We start from the raw sequence: 26,258 nt of genomic DNA, 5'->3' as shown, positions 1-26,258 counted from the left end.
GATATCAAAGGTATAAGAAGTTTCCTTGGTCATGTTGGTTTCTATAGAAGGTTCATTAAAGACTTCTCTAAGATTTCTAGGCCTCTTACCAATCTCTTGCAAAAGGATATTCCTTTTTGTTTTTGACGATGATTGTGAGGAAGCCTTTGAAATACTTAAGAAGGCTTTGATAACTGCACCTATTGTTCAACCACCTGATTGGAACTTACCTTTTGAGATCATGTTGTGATGCTAGTGATTATGCTGTTGGTGATGTTCTAGGGCAAAGAGTTGATAAGAAGTTGAATCTTATGCACTATGCTAGTAAAACTCTAGACAGTGCCCAAAGAAACTATGCTACTACGGAAAAGGAATTTTTAGCAGTCGTGTTTGCATGTGAAAAGTTCAGGTCTTACATAGTTGATTCCAAAGTCACTATTCACACTGATCATGCTGCTATTAAGTACCTCATGGAGAATAAAGACGCTAAACCTAGACTTATTAGATGGGTTCTCTTGCTACAAGAATTTGATTTGCACGTTGTCGACAGGAAGGGTGCTGATAACCACGTAGAAGATAACTTGTCTAGGTTGGAGAACGTTCTTGATGACCCACAACCTATTGATGATAGTTTTCCCGATGAGCAATTGAATGTCATCAATGCTTCACGTAGTGCACCATGGTATGATGATTATGCAAACTATATCATTGCCAAATATATACCACCTAGTTTCACATACCAGCAGAAGAAGAAATTCTTCTTTGACTTGAGACATTACTTTTGGGATGATCCTCACCTTTATAAGGAAGGAGTAGATGGTGTTATTAGACGTTGTGTACCTAAACATGAACAGGAACAAATCCTACAGAAGTGTCACTCCGAGGCCTACGGAGGACACCATGCGGGAGATAGAACTACACACAAGGTATTGCAATCAGGTTTCTATTGGCCCACTCTCTTCAAGGATGCCCGTAAGTTTGTCTTGTCCTGTGATGAATGTCAAAGAATAGGTAATATCGGTAAACGTCACGAAATGCCTATGAACTATTCACTTGTCATTGAACCATTTGATGTCTGGGGCTTTGATTATATGGGACCTTTTCCAAAATCCAACGGGTATACTCATATCCTAGTTGTTGTTGATTACGTCACTAAGTGGGTAGAAGTTATCCCCACTAGTAGTGCTGATCACAACACCTCTATCAGGATGCTTAAAGAAGTTATTTTCCCTAGATTTGGAGTCCCTAGATATCTAATGACCGACGGTGGTTCACATTTCATTCATGGTGCTTTCCGTAAAACGCTTGCTAAGTACGATGTCAACCATAGAATTGCATCTCCCTATCACCCTCAGTCCAGTGGTCAAGTAGAGCTAAGCAATAGACAGATTAAACTAATTCTGCAAAAGACCGTCAACAGGTCTAGAAAGAATTGGTCTAAGAAGCTCGGTGATGCACTGTGGGCTTATAGAACTGCTTATAAGAATCCCATGGGCGTGTCTCCGTACAAAATGGTGTACGGTAAAGCGTGTCATTTACCTCTTGAGCTAGAGCATAAAGCTTATTGGGCAATCAAAGACCTCAACTTTGATTTCAAACTTGTTGGTGAGAAGAGGTTATTTGACATTAGCTCGCTTGATGAATGGAGAACTCAGGCATATGAGAATGCCAAGTTGTTCAAAGAAAAGGTTAAGAGGTGGCATGATAAGAGGATACAAAAGCGTGAGTTCAATGTAGGTGATTATGTCTTGCTATATAATTCTCGTTTAAGATTTTTTGCAGGCAAGCTTCTCTCTAAATGGGAAGGTCCCTATATTGTTGAGGAAGTATATCGTTCCGGTGCCATCAAGATCAACAACACATAAGGTAATTGTCCGAGAGTTGTAAATGGGTAGAGAATCAAGCATTATATCTCAGGTACTCCCATAAATGTTGAAAGCAATATTATCAATACCATAACTCCGGAAGAATACCTAAGGGACATTTATCAGCCTGTTTCAGACTCCAAAAACGAAGAGGTATGTGATTCGGTAAGAAACAGACTCCAAAACTTTTCCAGTAGGATTTTTTCTCCGTTTTGAAATTTCTGAAAAAATAGAAAAATTGGAAGTAGTCCGGAAAGCGCGCGAGGAGGCGACAAGCTTGCGAGGCGCAGGCCCACCCCCTGGCCACGCCTGGGGTCTTGTGGGCACCTCGTGTGCCTCCCGGACTCCGTTTTCATGCGGAGTACTCCTTCTGGTCTGGAAAAAATCATTATATATTCTCCCATAGGGTCTGACCCTCGTGTCACGCAGATTTCCTCTGTTTTCGTTTCGAGCCTGTTTCTGTTGTAGATCTAGATCGCTATGACATCCCCAAAAGCTCTGAAGGACAAGATCTTCAAGAAGGTCATCAATTCGTACCTCACGGGAGTGTTGCAACACCCTCAATCTATCGAGATGCGTGAGGGGATGTTGCAAATCCGTGATGTTGAGGGGCCCAAGAAGACCGGAAGCGTGGAGACGAGGCTCGAAGCAATGGAGCAACAAGTTTTCAAGTGCCAAGCGATGGTGGAGCGTGGACTCAACGCCAACCACATGATGATCACGGAGTTCACCAACAAGCACAGGATTGATACCACTGACATTAGGAAGCACCTCTCCAGGCTCTATGACAGGATTGATCACCTCCAAGCCCAGATCTATGACCTGCAGAACCAAAACTGTGAGTATGAGTATAGATTTAAATCAATATGGTTGGATGCAGATTTGAGGATTCCGGAGACTCGTTCATCTTTTTATGATGGAGCACCTATGCCTTGGAAGACGGAGGATCAAACCCATGTTGCAACAACTCCACCACAATCACCTCCAAAGGAAGACAACTGCGCATGGGTATGGGCAATCCCCTTGGCTTGTGCCAAGCTTGGGGGAGTTGCCCCGGTATCGTATCACCATCACACCTTTTGCCTTTACCTTTGTTTTAGTTTGTTCCTTTTCAGTTTTCTTTTTCTCTAGTAGAATAAAAGTCTTAGTGTTTAGTCTTGAGTTTTGCTTTGTGTCACCCCGGATGTACTCGAGCTCGTGAGCCATATAATAAAGAGTGTCTTAGTTGAAGGGCTTTGCCTCTTCCCATGATCAAAAGAATGCGAAAAGAACAAAAGCATGAAAGATCATGTAATGATCTTATGGGAAGTGATGGCTTCACATATAAAAAGAATGTTGATTGAAACTTGTTGAGGGTAGACAAACGTAGACCTTGGTCATTGTTGCAATTAATAGGAAGTGATAAAGAAGGAGAGGTTCACATATAAATATATCATCTTTGACACCATCTATGATTGTGAACACTCACTAAACTATTGCATGCCTAGAAGTAGATGTTGGACAAGGAAGACAACATAATGAATTGTGTTTGCTTGGTTCCAAACAATGTTATATGATTAGAGATCCCTTAGCATGTGACGATTGCTTCCACCTCATATTAGCCAAAACTCCCGCACCAAGTAGAGATACTACTTGTGCATCCATAAACCCTCAACCCAGTTTTGCCATGAGAGTCCACCATACCTACCTATGGATTGAATAAGATCCCTCAAGTAAGTTGTCATCGGTGCAAGCAATAAAAATTGCTCTCTAATATGTATGATCTATTAGTGTGTGGAAAATAAGCTTTGTACGAACCTGTGATCAGGAAGACATAAAAGCGACAGACTGCATAATAAAGTTCTATATCACAGGAGGCAATATAAAGTGATGTTCCTCCGCACTAAGAGGACACGCATCCATACCTCAAAAGTGCATGACAACCTCTGCTTCCCTCTGCGAACGGCCTATCTTGTACCTTTACTTTTTGTCCTTGAAAGAGTCATGGTGATCTTCACCAATTCCTTATCTCGCCTTTATCTTGGCTAACGTCGTATGCTTCAGAAAAATCTATATTCATATGTCAACTTGGAAGTAAGTATTCATGAATTATTATTGTTGACATTACCCTTGAGGTAAGCAGTTGGGAGGCAAAACTGTAAGCCCCTATCTTTCTCTGTGTCCAACTGAAACTTTGATCTCATGAGTACCACGTGAGTTGTAGCAATTGTAGAGAACGAAAGGATGATTGAGTATGTGGATTTGCTTTACAAGCTCTTATTTGACTCTTTCTGATGTTGTGATAAATTGCAATTGCTTCAATGACTAAAGGCTATCGGTTGTTACTTCTCGGTAAGGTTCTTGATCCATGCTTTGCTTTGTGTAGGAATTGTCACTTTAGCATGAGAGATTATATGTTGGTATTGTTGTTCTGATCATGATCATGATGCATGAATATTCGTATATTGTTTTGTCGACACCTATCTCCCTAAACATGTGGGTATATTTATTGAGTTAGGCTTTCGCTTGAGGACAAGCGAGGTCTAAGCTTGGGGGAGTTGATACGTCCATTTTGCATCATGCTTTTATGTTGATATTTATCGCTTCTTGGGCTGTTATTTCACTTCAAGGTACAATACTTATGCCTTTTCTCTCTTATTTTGCAAGGTTTATATGAAGAGGGAGAATGCCGGCAGCTGGAATTCTGGCCTGAAATTGGAGCAAGTTTGAGATACCTATTCTGCGCAACTCCAAACACCGTAAAAATCAACGAGGATTTTTTTCGGGATATATAAAAAATATTGGGCCGAAGAATTGCCAGAGGGGCGCCATCAGGTGGCCACAAGCCTGCTATATGAAGGGTTTTGTCCGAAAAAAAATCAGGAGGAGGCTTTTTCGAGGATTCGCCGCCGCCACGAGGCGGAACTTGAGCAGAACCAATCTAGAGCTCCGGCAGGACGATCCTGCCGGGGAAACTTCCCTCCCGGAGGGCGAAATCGTCGCCATCGTCATCACAAACACTCCTCTCATCGAAGGGGACTCGTCGCCATCAACATCTTCATCAGCACCATCTCATCTCCAAACCCTAGTTCATCTCTTGTAACCAATCTCCGTCTCGCGACTCCGATTGGTACTTGTAAGGTTGCTAGTAGTGTTAATTACTCTTTGTAGTTGATGCTAGTTGGATTACTTGGTGGCAGATTTTATGTTCAGATCCTTGATGCTACTCATTACCTCTCTGGTCATGAATATGATTATGCTTTGTGAGTAGTTACTTTTGTTCCTGAGGACATGGGATAAGTCATGCTAATAGTAGTCATGTGAATTTGGTATTCGTTCGATATTTTGATGTGTTGTATGTTGTTTTTCCTCTAGTGGTGTTATGTGAACGTCGACTACATAACACTTCACCATTATTTGGGCCTAGAGGAAGGCATTGGGAAGTAGTAAGTAGATGATGGGTTGCTAGAGTGACAAAAGCTTAAACCCTAGTTTATGCGTTGCTTCGTAAGGGGCTGATTTGGATCCACTAGTTTAATGCTATGGTTAGACTTTGTCTTAATTCTTCTTTCGTAGTTGCGGATGCTTGCGAGAGGGGTTAATCATAAGTGGGATGCTTGTCCAAGTAAGGGCAATACCCAAGTGCCGGTCCACCCACATATCAAACTATCAAAGTAACGAACGTGAATCATATGAACATGATGAAAACTAGCATGACAGAAATTCTCGTGTGTCCTCGGGAGCGTTTTTCCTCCTATAAGACTTTGTCCAGGCTTGTCCCTTGCTACAAAAGGGATTGGGCCACTTTTCTGCACCGTTGCTACTTTTGTTACTTGTTGCTTGCTACGAATCATCTCACCACACAATCACTTGTTACCGATAATTTCAGTGCTTGCAGATTTTACCTTGCTGAAAACCACTTGTCAGATCCTTACGCTCTTCGTTGGGTTCGACACTCTTACTTATCAAAAGGACTACGATTGATCCCCTATACTTGTGGGTCATCACTTTCTTACCCTTCGCACTCGTCGAGTCAAATGCAAAGACCCTTGCTTATTTTCCACTACACCCGGGCGTCGATGTAGCGCGCCACTAAAGATGCGACGATCCGATCCTTGCGCTTGCGACTGTATCCAGATCACGATACGGTGCGCCACCTGGGGTGATGGCCCGGCCCTTGCCCATTATCCACCACACCCGGATTCTGATGTGATGCGTCGCTGTGAGGGTTACGCCCCAACTAAAATCTTTTGGTTTTCATCTCCATAAGAGTGGATGAGTTTTGACGTTGACTCGTCAAGCCTATCACAACCCTCCTCCTTTATCCAAGCTTGGAACCAGCTATGTTGAGACAACATAGGCGTAGTTGAACTCGTGTGGAAATATCACAAAAAAAATAGTTGCTTCAAGATTCGAACCCAAGACGCTTGTACCACATCTAAACACGCTAATGAGTGGAGCTACCGTCCTTAAGTCATTTTGTTGCAGCCTGAAATGCAATTTTTTTCAAAACTACTACATATTTTATAATAAATTTGAAAAGCACATGTGCATTTTTAAAAATGTCAAAACTAGCACCCCGTCAGCCTCTGGTGGGCCGATGGGGGACCTGTCGGCCTGTGGGAGGCCGAAGTGGGCCTGTCGGCCTGCGGGTGGCCGAAGAGCCACATGTCGGCCTGGGATTGGCCGAAGAGGGCCCGTCGGCCTCCATGAGGCCGAAGAGCCCCTGTATAAGGCCAGCCGAGCCATGTTCCTCCTCATTTGCTGGTTCCTCTTCTCTCTCTTGTTTTTCTTCGCTCATTTTGCCCCCCCTCCAATCTCCTCCATCATCCACCCATTTTCCTATTCAATCCGCTGAATCAATAGATCCTACCCATCTCCACCAGCCTACGGTCTCATTTTGTGCCATGGTGATGGGGTGGTGGAGGTGTGGATGGTGAGGAGGTGGTGTGGTGGAGAGGAATAAGAAGGTGAAGCGGAGTGAAGAAGGGGACACAAGTGGTGGTGGTGGTGTAGGTGGAGGTGGAGGTGTGGGTAAAGGTGGTGCTGGTCGTTCGTCGTTTCTTCGCACGCTTCAAGGGTAAAATTCAACAATCGTTCCCGTATGCTCCGGTAGATTTGGATATATTTAGGTGACTCAGTTAAGTGGTTTAAATATTTTTAGGTTGTCCGGTAGATTTGGATGTACTTTAGGTCTGTCAATTAATTAGTTTAAATATATTTTAGGTTCTCCGATAGATGTAGATATATTTAAGTTTGCGACTTAAGTTGTTTAAATATTTTTAGGTTCTCAATGTAGATATATTTAAGTTTGCTAGTTAACTTGTTTAAATATATTTAGGTTCTCTGGTAGATTTAGTTTTGCCAATTAATCTGCCATGGTTTCTTGGAGCGAGGGATCAAGCTCTTCTTGGGATGACGATAGTGTGACTAGCCAGGTACATTAATTTCGGGTTTCCAACATTTACGAGTAGGTTTAGGGTTCTTCATTTCGGGATTTCATAACAGTTCGGTGTCTTCTGTTTTAGCTTCCTAGGACTATCCCATGCTATGAATGGAGTGGCATTTCTCATGAACTATCTTCTCGATGTATGCATCTAGAGCCTTGCCTCAGGCATGTTGCATTTCAATATACTGACATTGGCTGGCGTTTTCTTGCTTGTGCAAAGGAGAAGGTATGTTGCACTATAATTAGTTAATCTTAGTTAGTTTTCTGCTCCACTCAATTTCATGTATGTTAATCACTGAAATTGTTTTGAATTTTAGGCAGAAGAAAAGTGCTGCTATCTGGAGTAGATAGACCCTGAGTGGTCAGTTGCTATGTAGTTTTGCATAGGTCAATTGTGGAGCATGCATGACAAAGAAAACGAGGACAGAATCAGAGAAAATCTGAAGCTGCGTGAAGAAAAGAGGAAGATGGAGGAAGAGCTTCGATTTTTCAAACATGATTTTGCAAAAATGGTGGATGACAAGGAGGAGGCTATTAATCAGATTGGCAGTGCTAGGTTGGCTATGAGTGATCTAAAAGACATTCTTCCACCAATCTACATCAGGTACTCAGGGCGAAGGCAGAGAAGGAGAGGGACCAGCTTGTGCTAGAGAGAGATCAAATGAAGGAAGAGAAGAAAAAGATGGAGTGCATCATTTCTGATATGATGAAACAAAACCATGGCTATAAGGACAAGGTCAAGAAGTTGAAGGAGATCTGTGATGAATTTTAAGTATGTAATGGTTGAATTTGTATTGAACTATCCAGTAGTTGAACTATCCAGTAGTAGAATTTGTATTGAATTATCCAGCAGAATTATCCAGTAGTATACTAGAATTTGTATTGAATTATCCAGCAGAATTATCTAGTAGTATCGAACTATCCAGTACTAGAATTTGTATTGAATTATCCAGTAGTATCAGTAATTATGTTTTTTCACTAAGCTCATGCAGACATAGTGAAGACATATTATAAATTAAAACATAGTGCAGACATATTACACATTAAAACATAGTGCAGACATATTACAAATTAAAACATAATGCAGACATATTACAAAATTAAACATAGTGCAGACATATTACACATTAAAACATAGTGTAGACATAGTACAAATTAAAACATAGTGCACACATGGTACAAATTAAGACATACTGAAAACATAGTCCGACATAGTACACATTAAAACATAGTGCAGACATATTACAAATTAAAACGTAGACCGACACATTATGTAGCTGCTGAGTTATTTATTCCTCGTCCACCCCTTCGGCCTCGACTGCCACGTCCACCACTACTGCCACGACCACCTCTTGCTATTATTGTCGCAGCCGTCGATGTGGAAGCACTTGTTGATGTGGAAGCACCATCTTTCTTCAGGTCAGGGCAATATTTCATCCTATGTCCATAAGCCGCGCAGAGCAAACATTGTCTGGTTGCTCCACCAGCTTCAGATTGGTCCATATCATTTCGGATGCGCTTTACCTTATGTCTGCCCCTGCTAGTTCGCTGAAGTCCAGGATCTGGGATGTATAATCTCTCACCATCGTTAACCTTGTTGAAAGTGTCGACGACTCTAAACCATGTCATCTCACGTGTCCAGGCATTGAGTACTGCCTCTTTTGAATAGTACGAAGACACGAAGGAGATATTGTCTAACTCAATCTGGCCACAAGCAGCCAACACATGTGAGCAAGGCAGGTGCAACAGCTGCAATTTGTTGCATGTACACTCACAAGTTGGATAAAATTCCGTTCCAATTTTAACCTCACGCGTCTTCACCTCATTTGTAGAACCAAAACCATTAGTAGGAAGCTGAACCTCATACCTCCTTTCCTGATTACTCATGAGCGTGACAGTGTGCTTTTTTGCTTTCTTTATCTTCTGATCCATGTACTCCATGACACGGCTACAATAAGGTGTGTTCTGATTAACTACAATATGCTTCTTTGCTAACTCGTGCCTTTCTCTGAAATATCTCAAACTCCCCTGGAATACACTCTCCACAATAGCTGTCAATGGCAATGATCTATTCCCTCTGAGTACAAATTCATACACCTCTGCAAGATTGGTTGTCATGTGGTCATACATGGCTCCATGGGTGTCATGCAGCAAAGACCAATTCACTGGAGGCTCTTTCTCTATCCACTCAGAAAAATTCTTTATTGCACTGCCCTTCTTTCTCTTTGTATTAGGAGGGTCAATTGCTGGCAAGTCACAAAGACCTACTGGCTCCTCTAGCTCCGCGATGAGTGTTGTTAATTTAACCTTGTATTTTTCCATTTTCTTCCTAGCAAGGACATGCTTCTTAGTAAACTCATCTAGTTTTGACCAAATAAATTCGTATTTGCGCTGCTGGTTCTGCTTGCATAACTTTTTGAACAAGTTCATCAACCGTTTGTTCTTGAACTGTGATAAAAAATTTGCACCCGGCGCATGCACCACCGGCTTTGTTAGTCCTTCCAAGGTGTTGGCTCGTCAGCTGTTGGATTACTTAGTGTCTTCATGGCCTTTAATATACCAGGATGTGTGTCATGAATGACACACACGTTTGGTCGGTCCTTCACGATCTCAATTTTAACTTGCCGAAAGAACCATACCCATCTCAGAAAGTTCTCACCCTTCACAAATGCCATGGCTAGTGGGATGATTTGGTTGTTCCTGTCCACACCAATAGCAGTAAGGATTTGCCCTTTGTACTTACCAGTCAAGAATGTACCATCCACAAACATCACAGGAGGACAATGCCAGAAAGCTTCGATGCACAAACCGAAAGAGAAGAATACTCGTTTCAACACCTTGTAATCTGGTATAATCTCCAACCTCGTGTGTTGTATGTTAACATAAGTGCCGGGATTCCTCTCCTTCGGTATGTCAAGGAGACGGGTATCATTATCGTATGAGTCGAAGAACGCCCCAGACCTTTCCTCCATAGCGTTCTGCTTAGCCCTCCAAGCCTTCCCATATGGAATGTCATAATTCCATCTGACCTTCACTGCTTTCTGGATATGTTTTGCTTCCATATCTTTCTTCTCAACTATCTCAGTATACATGAGTTGCGCTATGAGAGTTGAACTCAGGTTTGGATGACAAACCAACAAATTTTTCCTCACACAATTACGTGGGACCACATTGGTGACAACCTAGTGGATGTTATACTTCGACACGTGCCCGTGCACCTTCAGCAAGACAACCTGTTCCAACACAATTCATGGTATATTTTGTTGGAGTCGATGTGTGTGTCCGGAAAACCCTCTGCGTAGACATAGCCCACCTTATCACCGCGTACTTCAATTTTTTCTTTGTGTCAAACATAGCCCCGATCTGGACTTGGTTCAGATTATATTGCCATGGAGTCTCATGGCCATCGTTGACAGTAATGCCATTGGCTATGTCCTTATCCCATCCGGAAGGAATCGGTACCTCCACTTCATCCTCGGAATTTTTAGAATCCAGATCCTCCGCAAACCCATCCTCGTTCTCTTCCTCCATCACCCTCTGCATTTCATCGCCTTCCTCATCCCCATCAGCAACACGAGAGCCAGCTAATAGTATCGATTGAATACTCTGCCCAGTCTCATGACCAGTACTAACATTGTGTGGCACATAATATGGCTCTTTCTCGGCTTGGCTAGCATCCACATCCGGTGGATGTGACCCGGATACATGACTACCCTGTCCTGGTTCATACCCCACGTTGACTGGTACGAAATTCTCCTCCTTCGCCACGGGTTGCACTAGGACATATGGGTGAATTCTTCGGTCTCTGGAACAACTTAACAGGGACAACCAATGTTGGTTCCTATCTATCGGCATCAACTCACACTTGACATTTTTACACGAGTTGGTCCACAATGCATGAATACTAACGGAACAGACTTCAGGATCCAGCCCAAAACTGGTAGTCAACCAGTGCTTCAACTGCTTAATGTCCAGCCTGTCTGGGTCTGAAAGTGTCAACATGCCTTTTTTAAACTCGCTAAGATCAACCCCAACTCATTATACAGAACATTATCCGGGCCGTAATAAACAACCAAATTTACAGATTCGGACATTTTCACCTGTCAAACATTGCGAGTTTGTCATTATTCGCAACGAACAAATTTATACAAAAATAAACCTAGCGTACACTAAATAAACTAACACTAAAAAGAACCTATAGTAAAAAATCGATATACCTTCCACGCGTGTGTCCCCTTCTTTTTCCTCTCCGCCTTCTTCCTCTGCACCACACCACCTCCTCACCTCACCATCCACAACTCCACCACCCCACCATGGCTCCTCCAAACGAACAAAAAACTACCGCATCGCACAAAATGAGACCGTAGGCTGGTGGAGATGGGTAGGATCTATAGATTCAGTGGATTGAATAGGAAAATGGGTGGAGGATGGAGGAGATCGGAGGGGGGGCAAAATGAGGGAAGAAAACGAGAGAGAGAAGAGGAACCAGCAAATGAGGAGGAAGATGGCTCGGTCGGCCTTATCCAGGGGCTCTTCGGCCTCCTCGAGGCCGACGGGCCCTCTTCGGCCAACCCCACGACGACAGGTGGCTCTTCGGCCACCAGGAGGCCGACAGGCCCACTTCGGCCTCCCACAGGCCGACACGTCCCCCGTCGGCCCACCAGAGGCTGACGGGGTGCTAGTTTTGACATTTTAGAAAATGCATATATGCTTTTTGAACTTATTATAAAATACGTACTAGTTTTGAAAAAAATCCTGAAATGCCTAATAACATGGTCGCAACGCTATTTGTTGATACATCACCATGTACTGAGTCGTTTACATTTGAAAAAAATCATGATAATTTTTTTAGATAAAAAAACGTGTCAGTCTTGAAAAAAGTTCATCGAAATTGAAAAATTGTTCATGGATTTACAAAAAAAACTACAATTTTTTACAAAAGTTCCTCAATTTGAAAAAAAGTTCACCAAATTGAGAAAAAAACGTTTGTTGAATTTGGAAAAAGTTCATCTATTCTGAAAATAGTTCATCCATTTCAAAAACAGTTCATCGATTTGGATACAAAAAGTATTAATTTTATTAAAAGATCATCAACAAACAACAAACAACAAACAACAACCAAGCCTTTCAGTCCCAAACAAGTTGGGGTAGGCTAGAGTTGAAACCCATAAGATCTCGAAACCAAGTCATGGCTCTGGAACGTGGATAGCTAACTTCCACGCATCCCTGTCCATGGCTAAGTCTTTGTCGATATTCCAAACCTTCAGGTCTCTCTTAACGGACTCCTCCCATGTCAAGTTTGGTCTACCACGACCCCTCTTAACATTCTCAGCACGCTTTATCCGTCCGCTATGCACCGGCGCTTCCGATGGCCTCCGTTGAATATGTCCAAACCATCTGAGACGATGTTGGACCAACTTCTCTTCAATCGGTGCTACCCCAAGTCTCTCTCGTATATCGTCATTCCGTACCCGATCCTTCCTTGTGTGGCCACATATCCATCTCAACATGCGCATCTCTGCTACACCCAACTGTTGGATGTGTCGTCTATTGGTTGGCCAACACTCCACGCCATACAACATCGCAGGTCGGGTAGCTGTCCTATAAAACCTGCCTTTTAGCTTTTATGGCACTCTCTTGTCACAGAGTACGCCAGAAGCTTGGGGCCACTTCATCCACCCAGCCTTGATTCCGTGGCCCACCTCTTCATCGATATCGCCATCCTTCTGCAACATGGACCCCAAATATCGAAACGTGTCTCTCTCTGGTACCACCTGCCCACCAAGGCTAACCTCTCCATCCTCGTGCCTAGTAGCACTAAAACTGCACCTCATGTATTCAGTTTTAGTTCTACTAAGCCTAAAACCTTTCGATTCTAGAGTCCGCCTCCATAACTCTAACTTTCTATTAACCCCCGTTCGGCTATCATCGACTAGTACCACATCATCCGCAAAGAGCATACACCATGGGATATCTCCTTGTATATCCCTTGTGACCTCATCCATCACCAAATCAAAAAGGTAAGGGCTCAAAGCTGACCCTTGGTGTAGCCCTATTCTAATCGGAAAGTCATCGGTGTCGCCATCACTTGTTCGAACACTTGTCACAACATTAGCATACATATCCTTGATGAGGGTAATGTACTTTATTGGGACTTTGTGTTTCTCCAAAGCCCACCACATGACATTCCGAGGTATCTTATCATAGGCCTTCTCCAAATCAATGAACACCATATGAAGGTCCTTCTTTTGCTCCCTGTATCTCTCCATCAGTTGTCGTACCAAGAAGATGGCTTCCATGGTAGACCTCCCAGGCATGAAACCAAATTGGTTTTTGGTCACGCTTGTTAACCTTCTTAAGCGGTGTTCAATGACTCTCTCCCATAGCTTCATAGTATGGCTCGTTAGCTTGATTCCGCGGTAATTAGTACAACTTTGAGCATCCCCCTTGTTCTTAAAGATTGGTACTAAAATACTCCGCCTCCATTCTTCGGGCATCTTGTTTGACCGAAAAATGAGGTTGAAAATCTTAGTTAGCCATACTATCGCTATGTCTCCAAGGCCTCTCCACACCCCGATGGGGATACCATCAGGACCCATCGCTTTGCCTACTTTCATCCTTTTTAACGCCTCCTTAACCTCACACTCCTGGATACGTCGCACAAAGCACATGCTGGTATCATCAAAGGAGTCGTCTAGCTCAATGGTAGAGCTATCAACCTCTCCATTGTAAAGGTTGTCAAAGTACTCCCGCCATCTATGCTTGATCGCCTCATCCTTCACAAGAAGTTGATCATCTCCGTCCTTGATGCATTTGACTTTGCCGACATCCCTCGTCTTCCTCTCCCTAATCTTGGCCATCTTATAGATGTCCCTTTCGCCTTCCTTAGTGTTTAAACGTTGGTAGAGGTCCTCATACGCCCGACCTCTCGCTTCACTCACCGCCCGCTTTGCTGCCTTCTTCGCCACCTTATACTTCTCCATGTTAGATGCACTCATGTCCAGATATAGGCAACTGAAACAGTCCTTCTTCTCCCTAATAACCTTCTGGACCTCATCGTTCCACCACCAGGTGTCCTTAGCTTCCCTTCTACTTCCCTCGGTCACCCCAAACTCCTCTACAGCGACCTTCCACAAGAAGGTCGCCATACTCGTCCACATCAAGTTTGCATCGCCTCCTTCCTCCCAAGGGCCCTCCCTAATAACCCTCTCCATGAAAGCCTGGGATGCCTCCCCCTTGAGCTTCCACCACTTCGTTCTAGCGACTTTGGCGCGCTTATCCCGTTGGACACGAATCCTAAAGCGGAAGTCAGCAACCACAAGCTTATGTTGAGGGAGAACACTCTCTCCAGGTATCGCTTTACAATCAATGCAAGCGCGTCTGTCTTCTCTTCTAGAGAGGACAAAATCAATCTGGCTAGAGTGTAGACCACTACTGAACGTCACTAGATGGGATTCTCTCTTCCTAAAGAGGATGTTAGCTACAACCATGTCGTATGCTAGAGCGAAGCTCAGGACATCTTCTCCTTCTTGGTTCCTGATGCCATAGCCAAAGCCCCCATGCACCCTTTCAAAACATGTGTTAGATGTACCCACATGGCCATTGAGGTCTCCTCCTATGAAGAGCTTCTCACCAATAGGTACCCTCCTAACCAAGTCCTCCAGGCCTTCCCAGAACTCCCTCTTGATGCTCTCATTGTGGCCTACTTGCGGGGCATACGCGTTGATAACATTGAGGACTAAGTCCCCAACTACCAGCTTGACAAGGATCATCCGGTCCCCTTGCCTCTTAACGTCCACAACTCCATCCCTAAGGCTCTTGTTGACCAAGATGCCTACTCCATTCTTGTTTGAAGTTGTCCCCGTGTACCACAACTTGAAGCCGGTATCCTCCACCTCCTTCGCCTTTTGTCCCTTCCATTTGGTCTCTTGGACACATAGGACATCAACACGCCTCCTCACCGCCGTATCAACTAGCTCTCGTAACTTACCCGTCAGGGACCCTATGTTCCAGCTACCTAAGCGTATCCTCCTAGGCTCGGCTAACTTCCTTACCCTCCGCACTCGTCGAGTCAAATGTGAAGACCCTTGCTCATTCTTCACTACACCGGGGCGTCGGTGCAGCGCGCCACTAAGGATGCGGCGACCCGACCCTTGCTCACTTATCACCGTATCCAGATCAAGATACGGCGCGCCACCAAGGGGGTGACGACCCGGCCCTTGCCCATTTGACACCACACCCGGGTTCCGATGTGGCCCGGCCCTTGCCCATTTTAAAAGATCATCGATCTGAAAAAAAGTACATCGGATTTGGAAAAAGTTCATTGAAATTGAAAGATGTTCATCATTTTTTGAAAAAAGTATTAATCGATCTTAATCAATTTTAAAAAAACATCATTGATTTTTAAAACAGCTCATCAGATTCAAAATAAAGTTCATAGACTTTGAGAAATAGTTCAAAATATATATATATATATAAAGTTCACCAAATTTGGAAAAAAAACTTTATCAATTTTGAAAATGTTCTTCGAATTTGAAAAAGAGTTCATTATAATTGGAAAAAGTTCACAATTTTGAAGAAAAAAAGCATCGACTTTGAAAATAAAATCATCAAAATCAGTGAAGTTTATTTTGAAATCATCAAAACCATCGAGAGGAAGAAGCAGTAGGTGAGCAGCTAACGCGGGACGGTGGATGGTTAATGCATCACACTACTGACCCTAGGTCGCAGTATCGAATGGCAGCAAAGGCGGCGTCTTTTTTTGTTTACAACAGAAGATGGACCGAGCCCAGTTAACGCGCTGCAACCGTTGGTTAGCAAAATTGCCTATAAACCGGCGCTTGTGACCCTAAATAGAATTTCCCGTTTTAGCTTGTGAACCAAAAGTGAGGGGGGCGTTTGAACGAGGTTGGGTTCCAGCCCAAGACTGAAGGTTCACAGTCCGGCAGGCCAACTTTGAGGCCCAGCAAGGTTCAAAACGAAAAGGCTCTTATCAATTCGTTCCAAGCAATGTTGACAGAATTGTCTCAAAAAAAATGTTGACAAATGGTTTCTTTTGTTACTCCAAATGAAACTGTGATCCTCGCTCAAAAAAAGAAGAAGAAACAATGATCCAAGAGGTGGATTTCAATTAAAAGAGGTATGTGTGTATCTGAAAGGAGAATTTGACTCTCGCAGAAAAAAGGAGAATTTGACAGTGAGTACCGAGCACATTAGCAAGGAATTTCTATGTTTACGAACACATAAGTGTCATTTATCCTGCAAAAACTGGCAGAAATGTGGCTTATATATTGTGAAGTTGCAACCCAAGGTCTTATGACACACAAATTGCAACCTGGAGACGTAACAAGGCTGTACCCTGTACAATGGTAAATACGCATCGCACCTGTTTGTCAGTCAGAGGAACGCTGAACAATCCGTAGAATGGTTCGAAATTTCCATCAAATTAGACAGCACAGTGCAAGTTCCTTAAATAAAAGCAGTCTTGAAGAGAGCGATCAAGTTCATCAAAATTAGACAGCACGGTGCAGGGCCCAATGCTGATCCCTTCCGTTCCTTAAACAGCTCCAACCAGGGCAAGGTTTCACAGCATAGGGCAGGTTCATTTTGAAGAGAGCGATCAACTTCTAACTGGCCTCGGTCTCGAACTTGAGGCAGATCCCCATGCTGAAGAGCTCCTGGTAGAGCAGCTTTGCGCCGTAAGGCACCTTGATCCGGAGTATGTTCTCCGTCGACTTGCAGAAGCCGCAGTAGGGGCCATGGACCTTCCTCCCCCGTTCCGCCGGCCTCAGGACCACGTTCGCCACCCGTTCGCACACCTGGCAGATGTGCAGCTGCGACAAGTCGCTGAGCGTGAAGAGCCGCTCGTGGAGGTTGGCGGTGGCGCCATGAGCGAGGAGGCAGTCGCGCTCCATCTCCCCGAACTTGACACCGCCGAACCTCTTCCTGTCCACCACTGGCTGCCTCGTGAGCGGGTGCACCGGCCCGGTGTTGCGGAACTTCACCTTGTCCTCGGCCATGTGAGTCAGCCTCTGGTAGTAGGTTGGCCCCATGAACACCAAGGATTTCGTTCTCTCACCATTCTGGCCATTTAGAACGCTCTCACCTCCCCACCTTGAAAAACCAGCTCTGCATTGCGGTGCAATGAAACAAGACAAAAGTGCATGAGCAAGAGTCACAAAATGGCAAGCATGTGGGCTTGAGCATGTAAATTTACATCTTATTCTGCTGGGCGGTTCGCCTTGTGCACGACGTGTATGTTTGCGCGTGGAAGAAGAGAATCATTGGTCGCAACAGAAAATTGAAGAAAACAACCAAATTCCTCATCACACACTTACTTGTGTAATTGCTCCGTGATCACGTCCACAGATGGAGTGGTAAATGGCGTTGCAAATCTGGACGTCCCACCAAGAGCTATTCCCTTGCCAAATGCAGCCTCGAGGAGCTGACCAGGAGTCTGGCGAGTTGGGAAGCCATGTGGATTTATCACAATATCTGGAACTATTCCTTGGCAAGTAAATGGAAAGTTCTCCTGAGAATCCAAAAGACCAATAACTCCTTTCTGGCCATGCATGCTGGCGAACTTGTCTCCAACACAAGGTTGGCGAACCTACAACAAGTGTCAGATTTACAAAATCACTAAATTTAACAAATGTCTATCAAGCGGGCAATTTTACTCTGTGCACAATTATATGGTGCAACACATTTTTTTTCCGGGAAAACGCAAAGGCTTTGCGTTTCATTTCATTGAAAAGGAGGATAGTAAAAACTGTACAAGGGTCCGAGCCTGAGGCTCAACAGAAAGGAAAAAACACTAGGCTAGTGAACATCCCAGGTTATCGGCAGGACTACCCCCAGGCCAACGGCAACTTCGACCATCAATTTGTCCAATAAAACATACTAGATTATATGCCACAGAAGTTATAACTTTGAATTCGTTTCTTGATGGTATAATTTTTATAACACATTACTTAATACTTATATCAGTTTTATTGATGGTCAAAATTAAACCACGTAAAACGGCGAGGCCATGTAAATAGGGACGGAGGGAGTATATAGGATTTCAGGGCCATCGAAAGTAAATATTGCTACGGTTCATATGCAGGTATTAGAACAGAACAGAAATACGAGAATAGAAAACAAAGAGTGATATAATACAATGACAGCTGAGGTGATCTCAGAGGCTCAAGGCTTTAATCTACCCTCTCTGTCTCATAATATAAGACGTTTTTGCAAGCTACATCCTGTATTGTGGGATGGAGGGAGTAGATAATAGAAGCAAACATTGTAGACCATCTATCATCTCCTAAAATGTAATAACCATATCATCAGATGAGCAAAATTAAACATGTCATCGAAAGGTAAACGCTATTAGAATGAATACTTAATCACTATTCGGCGGGGAAATGCCAATATATGTCATGTAATAATTAATTACCAATCACATCATATAAAATGTAGTTGTAGCATAAGCCACCCGTCAAATTATTGACATCAATAACATGTGTGAATTCACGAGAGAAAAACAAAGCCAAACATATGCTCAACATCATGTTGAAGTTGCATTCTATTTTCTGCATATGTCATTACAATTGATGGAAAGGCAGCACGGACAACAAGAAAAACTGATCGAAGATGGGAAAAGTCAAAGGAAACATATGGTGCCTGGTTAGCTATTTTTTAACTAGACTAACAAAGATAGGAGTCCTTGATAGGTGACTATGTTTTGCTCCCAAAGTCAAGTGAACCCTTTAATATATTTGGAAAGTGTATTTTTATGTTTCAAAATACAATATGGTAAGAAAAACTGCATTCTCTTCATTTCCAGGCTGCGCAAAGAAAAGGTGCCATAAAATAGAAAATATTTGTTTTGTACAACTTCTGTGAAGATTATATTATTCACCTGTCTTAGAGTAACAACTGCAGAGTTATTCCCATCATCATTAGCTGAAAGAATAACCTTCTCCACCATCCCTTTTTCAGTATGCATAAGCTTCATACTACGATCTTCACCAGACTCTGAGACCTTCCCAATGACAATGTCGCCACTTTGAAGACTCGCTCCAACATATGGTAATCCATCGATATCGAGACTGTCAACACGTCCTTTCTTGCTTTGGGTTTTTCCAAATTCAGTTTTTTCCCTGTGTTTGAGTCTTCTGGTCACCTCTTTGTTTTCTATCTGTGCTTTGTAGCTCTTGAAATGAAGTGTCCGGAACATGCCACGCTCTAACGAAGCCCTATTAAATACCAGGGAGTCTTCTTGGTTAAATCCCTGATGAACATTGACTGAAACTATTGCATTTTGGCCATTGAAATACTCTGGTCTAGTAAGGCCTCTCTTACCAAGACAGTCAGATAATACAGTTTTGAACAGGGGACTCTGTGGATAGTACATTTGATGAAAAAGGGTATCAACTCTATACTGAGAATTTGTAGGTGAGTAGCCAATAGCCTGTTGTGATAGTTTTTCAGCTTGCATCAAAACTCTCTTAGCAGAATTATGGTTGACAAAGGGAATGATACCACAGCTCAACCCTAGCAAGAAAGAAGGGTCGAGTTCACAATGGCTATAGTACAAAAGACCCTCTTTTTTGTCCCCTGAAAAGAGATCCTTAATTCCACAAGCACATTGGATATCCTCCTCCTCTTCAGCACCAATCAGTTCAATTATATTTTGGTCCATAAGTTGCTGAAATGAGTATGATCCACCGTTCGGTTTAGCGATGCTTTTAAGATTTTCAACTAAAAGAAGTGGCCTTAGAATTCTCCCCGCATCAGAAAAGACACGAACTTCTTTATCTAGCTTGTCCCTTTTGATTTCCACCTAAACAAAAGTTACACATGGAAACAAGAACCATGTTATCTTGTGACACATATGTGTTCTTACATACTCCACAAAATAGAAAACCATATTCTCATGCTTGTGGCAAAATATGGCGCAACAATGATATATCTCAAATACACAGAGTCTGATCTCAGATTACTTAGATTTGGTAAGAAACTAATAATCATGCACAAAATGAACAATGTAAATAAATCATGAGAAGTATTTCTATTTGCACGAAAGAGCAAATGGATTTCAGGTATAAAAAATAACAAACATGATCCAATGTGAAAATTGGGTAGTTAAACAGAATCAGGAAATAGGCAAACATAAAACCTGTGGATCAATTTGCTTGCTGCGTCTCATATTTCTTAGATTCGTAACAAATTCGCCTGGCTGTGCACTCACACCAACCAAATCTCCATTCAAGAAGATCTTTTCTGTACCGCCAATCTCTTGTACAAGAACTTCATCTAGTTTCTTCATACCGCAGGACACAAATAAGTCAATCAAAGGCTTCCTCATCACAGAGCTAACCACAGCACTGGCAGCTAGGTTCTTCACAAATCCACATTTTTCACCATCAGGAGTGGACATGAAACACAATTTACCCCAGTAGGAGGGATTCCTACAGAAGTATTTTCCATGTCAGTTCACAGTAAGATATTTAGAAAGGATAGGATGTGCATCAACCACTGTGCGTAAAAAGGTAACAACTTACGGATATCTAGCATCTCCAGCACTTCCCCAGTATGCAGACAATTGTCTTGTCTTCCTCATGTCCGACATCATTTGAAGCGGATTTGTTCTTCTAAGGGTTGCAACAATCCCTGAGCACCTTCCATATTTATGTGGGTGGCACCAGGAACCAGTGGAGAAGGCACGGTTCAGACCATTGGTAATAACTGAGGCATCAACATAATGATCGAGAACTTGTAAGTCACCATCACCACTCAAATGCCTCTGCATTACCATGGCCATGCGTCTCGTTGCATGCACAAGATGCACCCAAAGTTCTCTACGAAGCAGCTGACATGCTAGATCTAGCCTCTTGTTACGGAAATCATCCTTATTATCACATTTCCGGCGGCCACAGTAGGCCATTAGCAGGCATTTCATCATGTAACCCAAGAAAAGTGCTTTGCACCTATTGTCACTGACACCAGGAAACAGATACTTACCAACATACCCATCGAAGGATTCTTTTGGCGGAAGCTTCGTTTTTCTGATATACTCATCAACATATTGACGGGCTCTACCTCCTCCGCGGAAGCCTTCACATTGTTCATCAGATTGTCTTATAGTTGCTGATAATATGTTGAGCAAAGAAGCATCACAATCTTGTATGTCGATCATATCAAAAGCTTCCTTATCTGATGATACACCTAGTGCAAAAAACATTATCCATATTGGCATAGTCGCACCCAAGAAGGACATGTTAATGACTTTATGGAAACCATCATTCTCTTTAGATGGAACAAGTTTAAGATAGATCTTTTCTCGTTTGATTTGAGACAAGTAAGAAGCAACCCAACTCGGGGAGTCAGTGACCCAAATCCTGGATAAGCATCTCCCTTCTTCAGCAATAAATGCCTACAGAGTTGAAAGCAATGAAAACATCTGAGGTTAAAAACCCAGACGTGGTACAAAGAAAAGATTTATACATGATGTTAAGAGTTATATTGTGTTTCGATCTAGCCTGTATAGTTCCCCTATAGTATAACGGGTGTTCTGCGTATTTACCACCTATACATTGTATATATATACTGGCCCCTGAAATACAAAGTTGCATATTTCCTAACAATAGACTTCCTCAAAGCCATTCCTTGAAGAGATTAAATCTGAAGAATGTTGGGCAAGGGGCAGTTCAGCAACTGAAAATTTCTTCATGTGGTTTATACACAAAGGTGTGGTATTAACCAAAGATAACTTAATTAAACGTAGTTGGAGAGGTAGATCAAATTGTTGCTATTGTGAGCAAAATGAAACAATAAGACACCTTTTTCTGGACTGTCCTCTTGCAAAACTACTATGGCGCACTATTCATATAGCCTTTAATGTTATCCCACCTACATGGATTACCTCCATATTTACAACGTGGCTCAATGGAGTTGACGTTAAAATATCGAAACTTATTAGAATTGGGATATGTGCTCTATTTTGGGCTATGTGGAATACCAGGAGTGACATGATTTTTAATGGCAAGAACTTCAACAACTTTTTGCAGGTTATCTTCAGAGCAACATCTTGGATCCGTACGTGGTCGTTACTCAGGCATGCGGACTCCAGGGAGCTTATGGATATTGGATGCAACCGATGGGAGATGGTCGCACGGGTTATCTTCAACCGGTTTGGATGACGTGCTAATAATAGGCTAGGTGTATAGGCATCGTAGTCTGCTATTAGTTATGCCGAATGTGGCAGTTTTTCCTTCATATCATTTTTGCTTTGCTTTTCATTTCGAGCTTCAGAGCTTTGTGGACCTAAGATGTTACTTTGAACTATTTTTAATAATATGGCTGCATGCATCGATTGATGCAGAGGCCGGGGGCTCGCTTCCTCCTTCTCAAAAAAAAAAAGAATTCGAACGGGTCTGTATTAAAATATTGCATATAACAGATCTAAGTAGCACAATCGAATTCCTTACACCTATAAAAAACAGTTGATGGTTATGGTATGTTTCCCCTGGGGTTCTAGTATACCAACTGTTGGGTTTGCTTCTAAAAACAGATATTGAGATCGGATTGCTCACCATCCAGTAAATTGTGTTTTGCCAAAAACAACCAGATCAATATGAGGTTTCCAGACACACCGAGCACCGAGCAGTACTTAAAATTAGTTTGTCTTGTAAATATGCGATACAAATTATTTATTCCGTAGCAACGCACGTGTTCCTTACTAGTAATACATTAAGTTCCAGTTTAACTATGATCACGTTCTTAAAGTACTCCTTCTATCCCATAATATAAGAGCGTATATTATGGGACGGAGGGAGTATATCACAAGTCAAGATAAATTTTCTCATATATGTATAGCAGTAGCAGGATTCCTCTCTTGCATGACTTTTCAGATGTTCTACTAAATAAATCTCATCAGATATCTGAAACGAGATATCTCCATTCAAATATAACAATAGCATAAGATGTGCAATATGATGTGAAGATGCATGATTATTGGGTCTGAAGAAGATTTCACTTTCCCTTCACTTTCACTTCTCCTTTAAAGGATGCAAAATGTGCAATAGAATGTGAACATGCACTGATTATTGTGGAAACATGTTCAGAACAGAATTAATAGGATACATCATGTAAGGCAATACCTTTTCCGTTCCCTTGATCAGAAAGTATCCACCATAATCAAACTGGCATTCGGTTTCCTGAAGTTCATACAGCCAGCACAAATTTGACTTCACCATGACAGGCAACCTGCCAATGGTGACCCATTTAGTTTCTGGCGACGATATAAGTTTCTTATGGATATATGGATCCTTCCCGGTTTTTGATTTGTCGCTTTCGTTGAGTGTATAAACCTAATACATACAGTGAAAACACTAATAAATCAGATGGAACAACATATGACAAGATCTCAGATTCTCGTTTACACAAAATTCAGCATGATATCTTTACAACAAACAGGAGAATTACTTTAACTCACATCCACTTATTAGTAGAGGAAAACAATTGTGTGGTTTCGCTGAGGCCAGACATGTCAAGATCAATGTTAGAGTGCTGAGAAAAAGCGTAATCAACACATGTAATGCAAACTTACAAGAGCATTGCATGCACGGTAGAGAAAATATATAAGAGGCATGGATAAAGTGTCATATGACGTTGCATACGACGTTCAAACTTACAAGAGCATTGCATGACGTTCATATAAGAGAAAACATATGATGTTCAACGCAACAAATAAACATCAGTTTCATCACAAGAAGTTAAAACCCATTAAGAATTAACTTATGTGATACTAATAATGTTGAAAATACTGTCCAAAAGGGTTGAGATCAATTTTAAATTTCCTATGAAGGCAGATTAATTTCCTTTTCTTGTATATATAGTGCAGTTACTTGTACCAAATACAGAATAGTTGTCCATTGAGTAAGGAGTAGGGAGCATCCTGACCTGAACAGTCATTTCTATATTAATCTTAGAAGAATATGTCATTTTCTGAAGGCGAGCGTGTACAGGCTTCAGTGTGAGTTTCTGCTCATCGAGGTCACTGTTGTCAGCCCAAAACATGGGCTTCTCAAGCTCCACTCTGCCAAACTTGACAGCTGCATGTCTCCAGTCACCTACTCTCTTTGAAGGATCATAATCAGGTTCGACAGTTATTTCCCCTAGAGAGTCAAAGAGCTCTTGTAGCTCATGGGAGATAAAATCATTGTAGGAGTTTATCTGATGGCTGATCAGCCCTTTTTCAGTGAAGAAGGATCGTGCTGCTTCTTTACAGAACTTCTCCAGGCTTGCACTATTGAAGTCGATTGGTACTTGCGCACTTGGGTCTGAAGAAGACTTCACTTTCCCTTCATCTACCACAGAAGGTATTCCTTTCAAACCCACATCCATAGGAGAGAGCCCTCCAAATGGTTGCTGCTCCCCTTTTGCATCCTGTTTTACATAAAACTTGCCTTCCTCATCGCAATCCAAAACCATGAAATCCGTGACATCGATCTCAGTATCTGGTCCATTTGGTGACTGCTGACCGAGGTTCGTTTCCGGCTCTTCCATCGCTGAACCACCGGGCACGCAGATGCCACATGTCAACAAAGGGATTTTTTTTAATCAGTTTTCACAGGAGAGAAAGAAGAGCAACACATGTCAACAAAGCCCCTTCCTGAATAAACAAGAGAAGAGGAACATTGCAACAAATCCCCTTCTCTGTATAAACAAGAGAAGAGGAATATTGCAACAGAGTCATCAAGGTTACTACATTATGCAATCTGGTTGCAATTAAAGGACGAGTCAACAGAAGGCATGCAGAGATAGCTCCACAAGACAAGACATTGGCCACTGAAAACCAGAACCACCAACAATTTCCCTAGACATTAACAACATAACAGAAAAAAATAATGCAGATCCAACACGCATCAGACAGCCATTTCGCCTAAACTGGGCACTTGAGCAGCGCACCAATCTAACGAAACATCAACCGAGCAGAACTTAATAATACAACTGCATCTGCCCTTGTCCAATCGTGGTTGGCCACATGTCGCAAGCCCATAGCACCAGATGGAGAAATCGGCCAGTTGACGCAGATCAAGACAAGGATCCCTCCGCGCTAACCCCAGCGTCCGAGAGAAAAGGAGAAGGAAAAAAACTCAATCCGCCGCATTACCCAGGTCGCAAAGTCACAAACCACCGAAGCGTATGTATAAACAGAAAAAACAGAGCAGCTGCGGCTCCTGCGCGCGGCGAGGCCACAGGCTCCCTCCCTAAACCCTCGCTCGTGCCGGAAAAGCTCTTTCCTTTCTTTCTTTTTTTCGCAGAAAAAGAACTCATTTTTTCTTTCGGAAGAGCAGCACAAGGTCGAGCCGCGACCAAACGAACGATCCCCACGCGGAAACCGACCAAAGGGCGACCGCGGGCAGAGCAGAGCAGAGGCGGCATTGCACCCGAGACGCGGCGATAAAACCCCCGCGACGGCGGCGTCGAGAAACGACAGGCAAACGCGCGGAAATGGGGGAGAAGGTGGCGTATGGGGCGGGGGGCGGCTGGGCTACCTGCGCGCCGGCGATCGCCGCCGGGGGGGGGGGCGAGGAAAACCCTACGGCGTTGCGGTCGAGGTTGGGGTTTTCTTTCTGGATTTGGAAGGTTGGGGTTTTGGGCAAGCAGGCAGAGAGCGTGAAAGCGAGGAGGTGGCGAGGACGAAGCAAGGACGGAAGAGGGAAGGGGGGCCAGTGATGAGGCGCTTCCCCTTCGCCTTCGCTTTATGCAGTGCAGCAGGATGGGTTGTTGGGATTGGGGCTTGGGGTTTTTGCTCCGCTCGTCCTTCCCCTCTGCCTGTCGCTTTGACTGCTGGGCGCCGGTCCCATTCGTCGGTCTGATGACCGGGGGCACGGGGTCCATTGCCGTCCGATCTGCAAGTCTGCAACGGGTGGACGGATGGGCGGTTCTACGACCATGGTTGCCAGGAACGGGGAACGGTGCCACGTCCCCTGTAC

At 43.2% G+C, this 26,258-nt stretch overlaps 1 protein-coding gene across 1 annotated transcript; it reads right to left on the bottom strand.

Annotated features, from left to right (window-relative positions):
* Nucleotides 1-16,473: 16,473 nt before the first annotated feature.
* On the bottom strand, nucleotides 16,474-26,030 carry LOC123412985 (DNA-directed RNA polymerases IV and V subunit 2-like). Its single transcript, XM_045105933.1, has 8 exons — nucleotides 25,818-26,030; nucleotides 24,220-24,827; nucleotides 23,418-23,627; nucleotides 20,820-21,691; nucleotides 20,435-20,726; nucleotides 19,175-20,098; nucleotides 17,610-17,881; nucleotides 16,474-17,400 (listed from the first exon to the last, which is right to left on the bottom strand). Exons 2-8 carry the CDS (start codon nucleotides 24,823-24,825, stop codon nucleotides 16,899-16,901), a joined length of 3,678 nt encoding a protein of 1,225 aa, XP_044961868.1. The 5' UTR covers nucleotides 24,826-24,827; nucleotides 25,818-26,030; the 3' UTR covers nucleotides 16,474-16,898.
* Between the last annotated feature and the right edge of the window lie 228 nt (nucleotides 26,031-26,258).

This window comes from Hordeum vulgare, chromosome 7H, assembly GCF_904849725.1.
Source record: "Hordeum vulgare subsp. vulgare chromosome 7H, MorexV3_pseudomolecules_assembly, whole genome shotgun sequence".
NCBI lineage: Eukaryota > Viridiplantae > Streptophyta > Magnoliopsida > Poales > Poaceae > Hordeum > Hordeum vulgare.
This window is presented reverse-complemented; position numbering and strand designations above follow the sequence as displayed.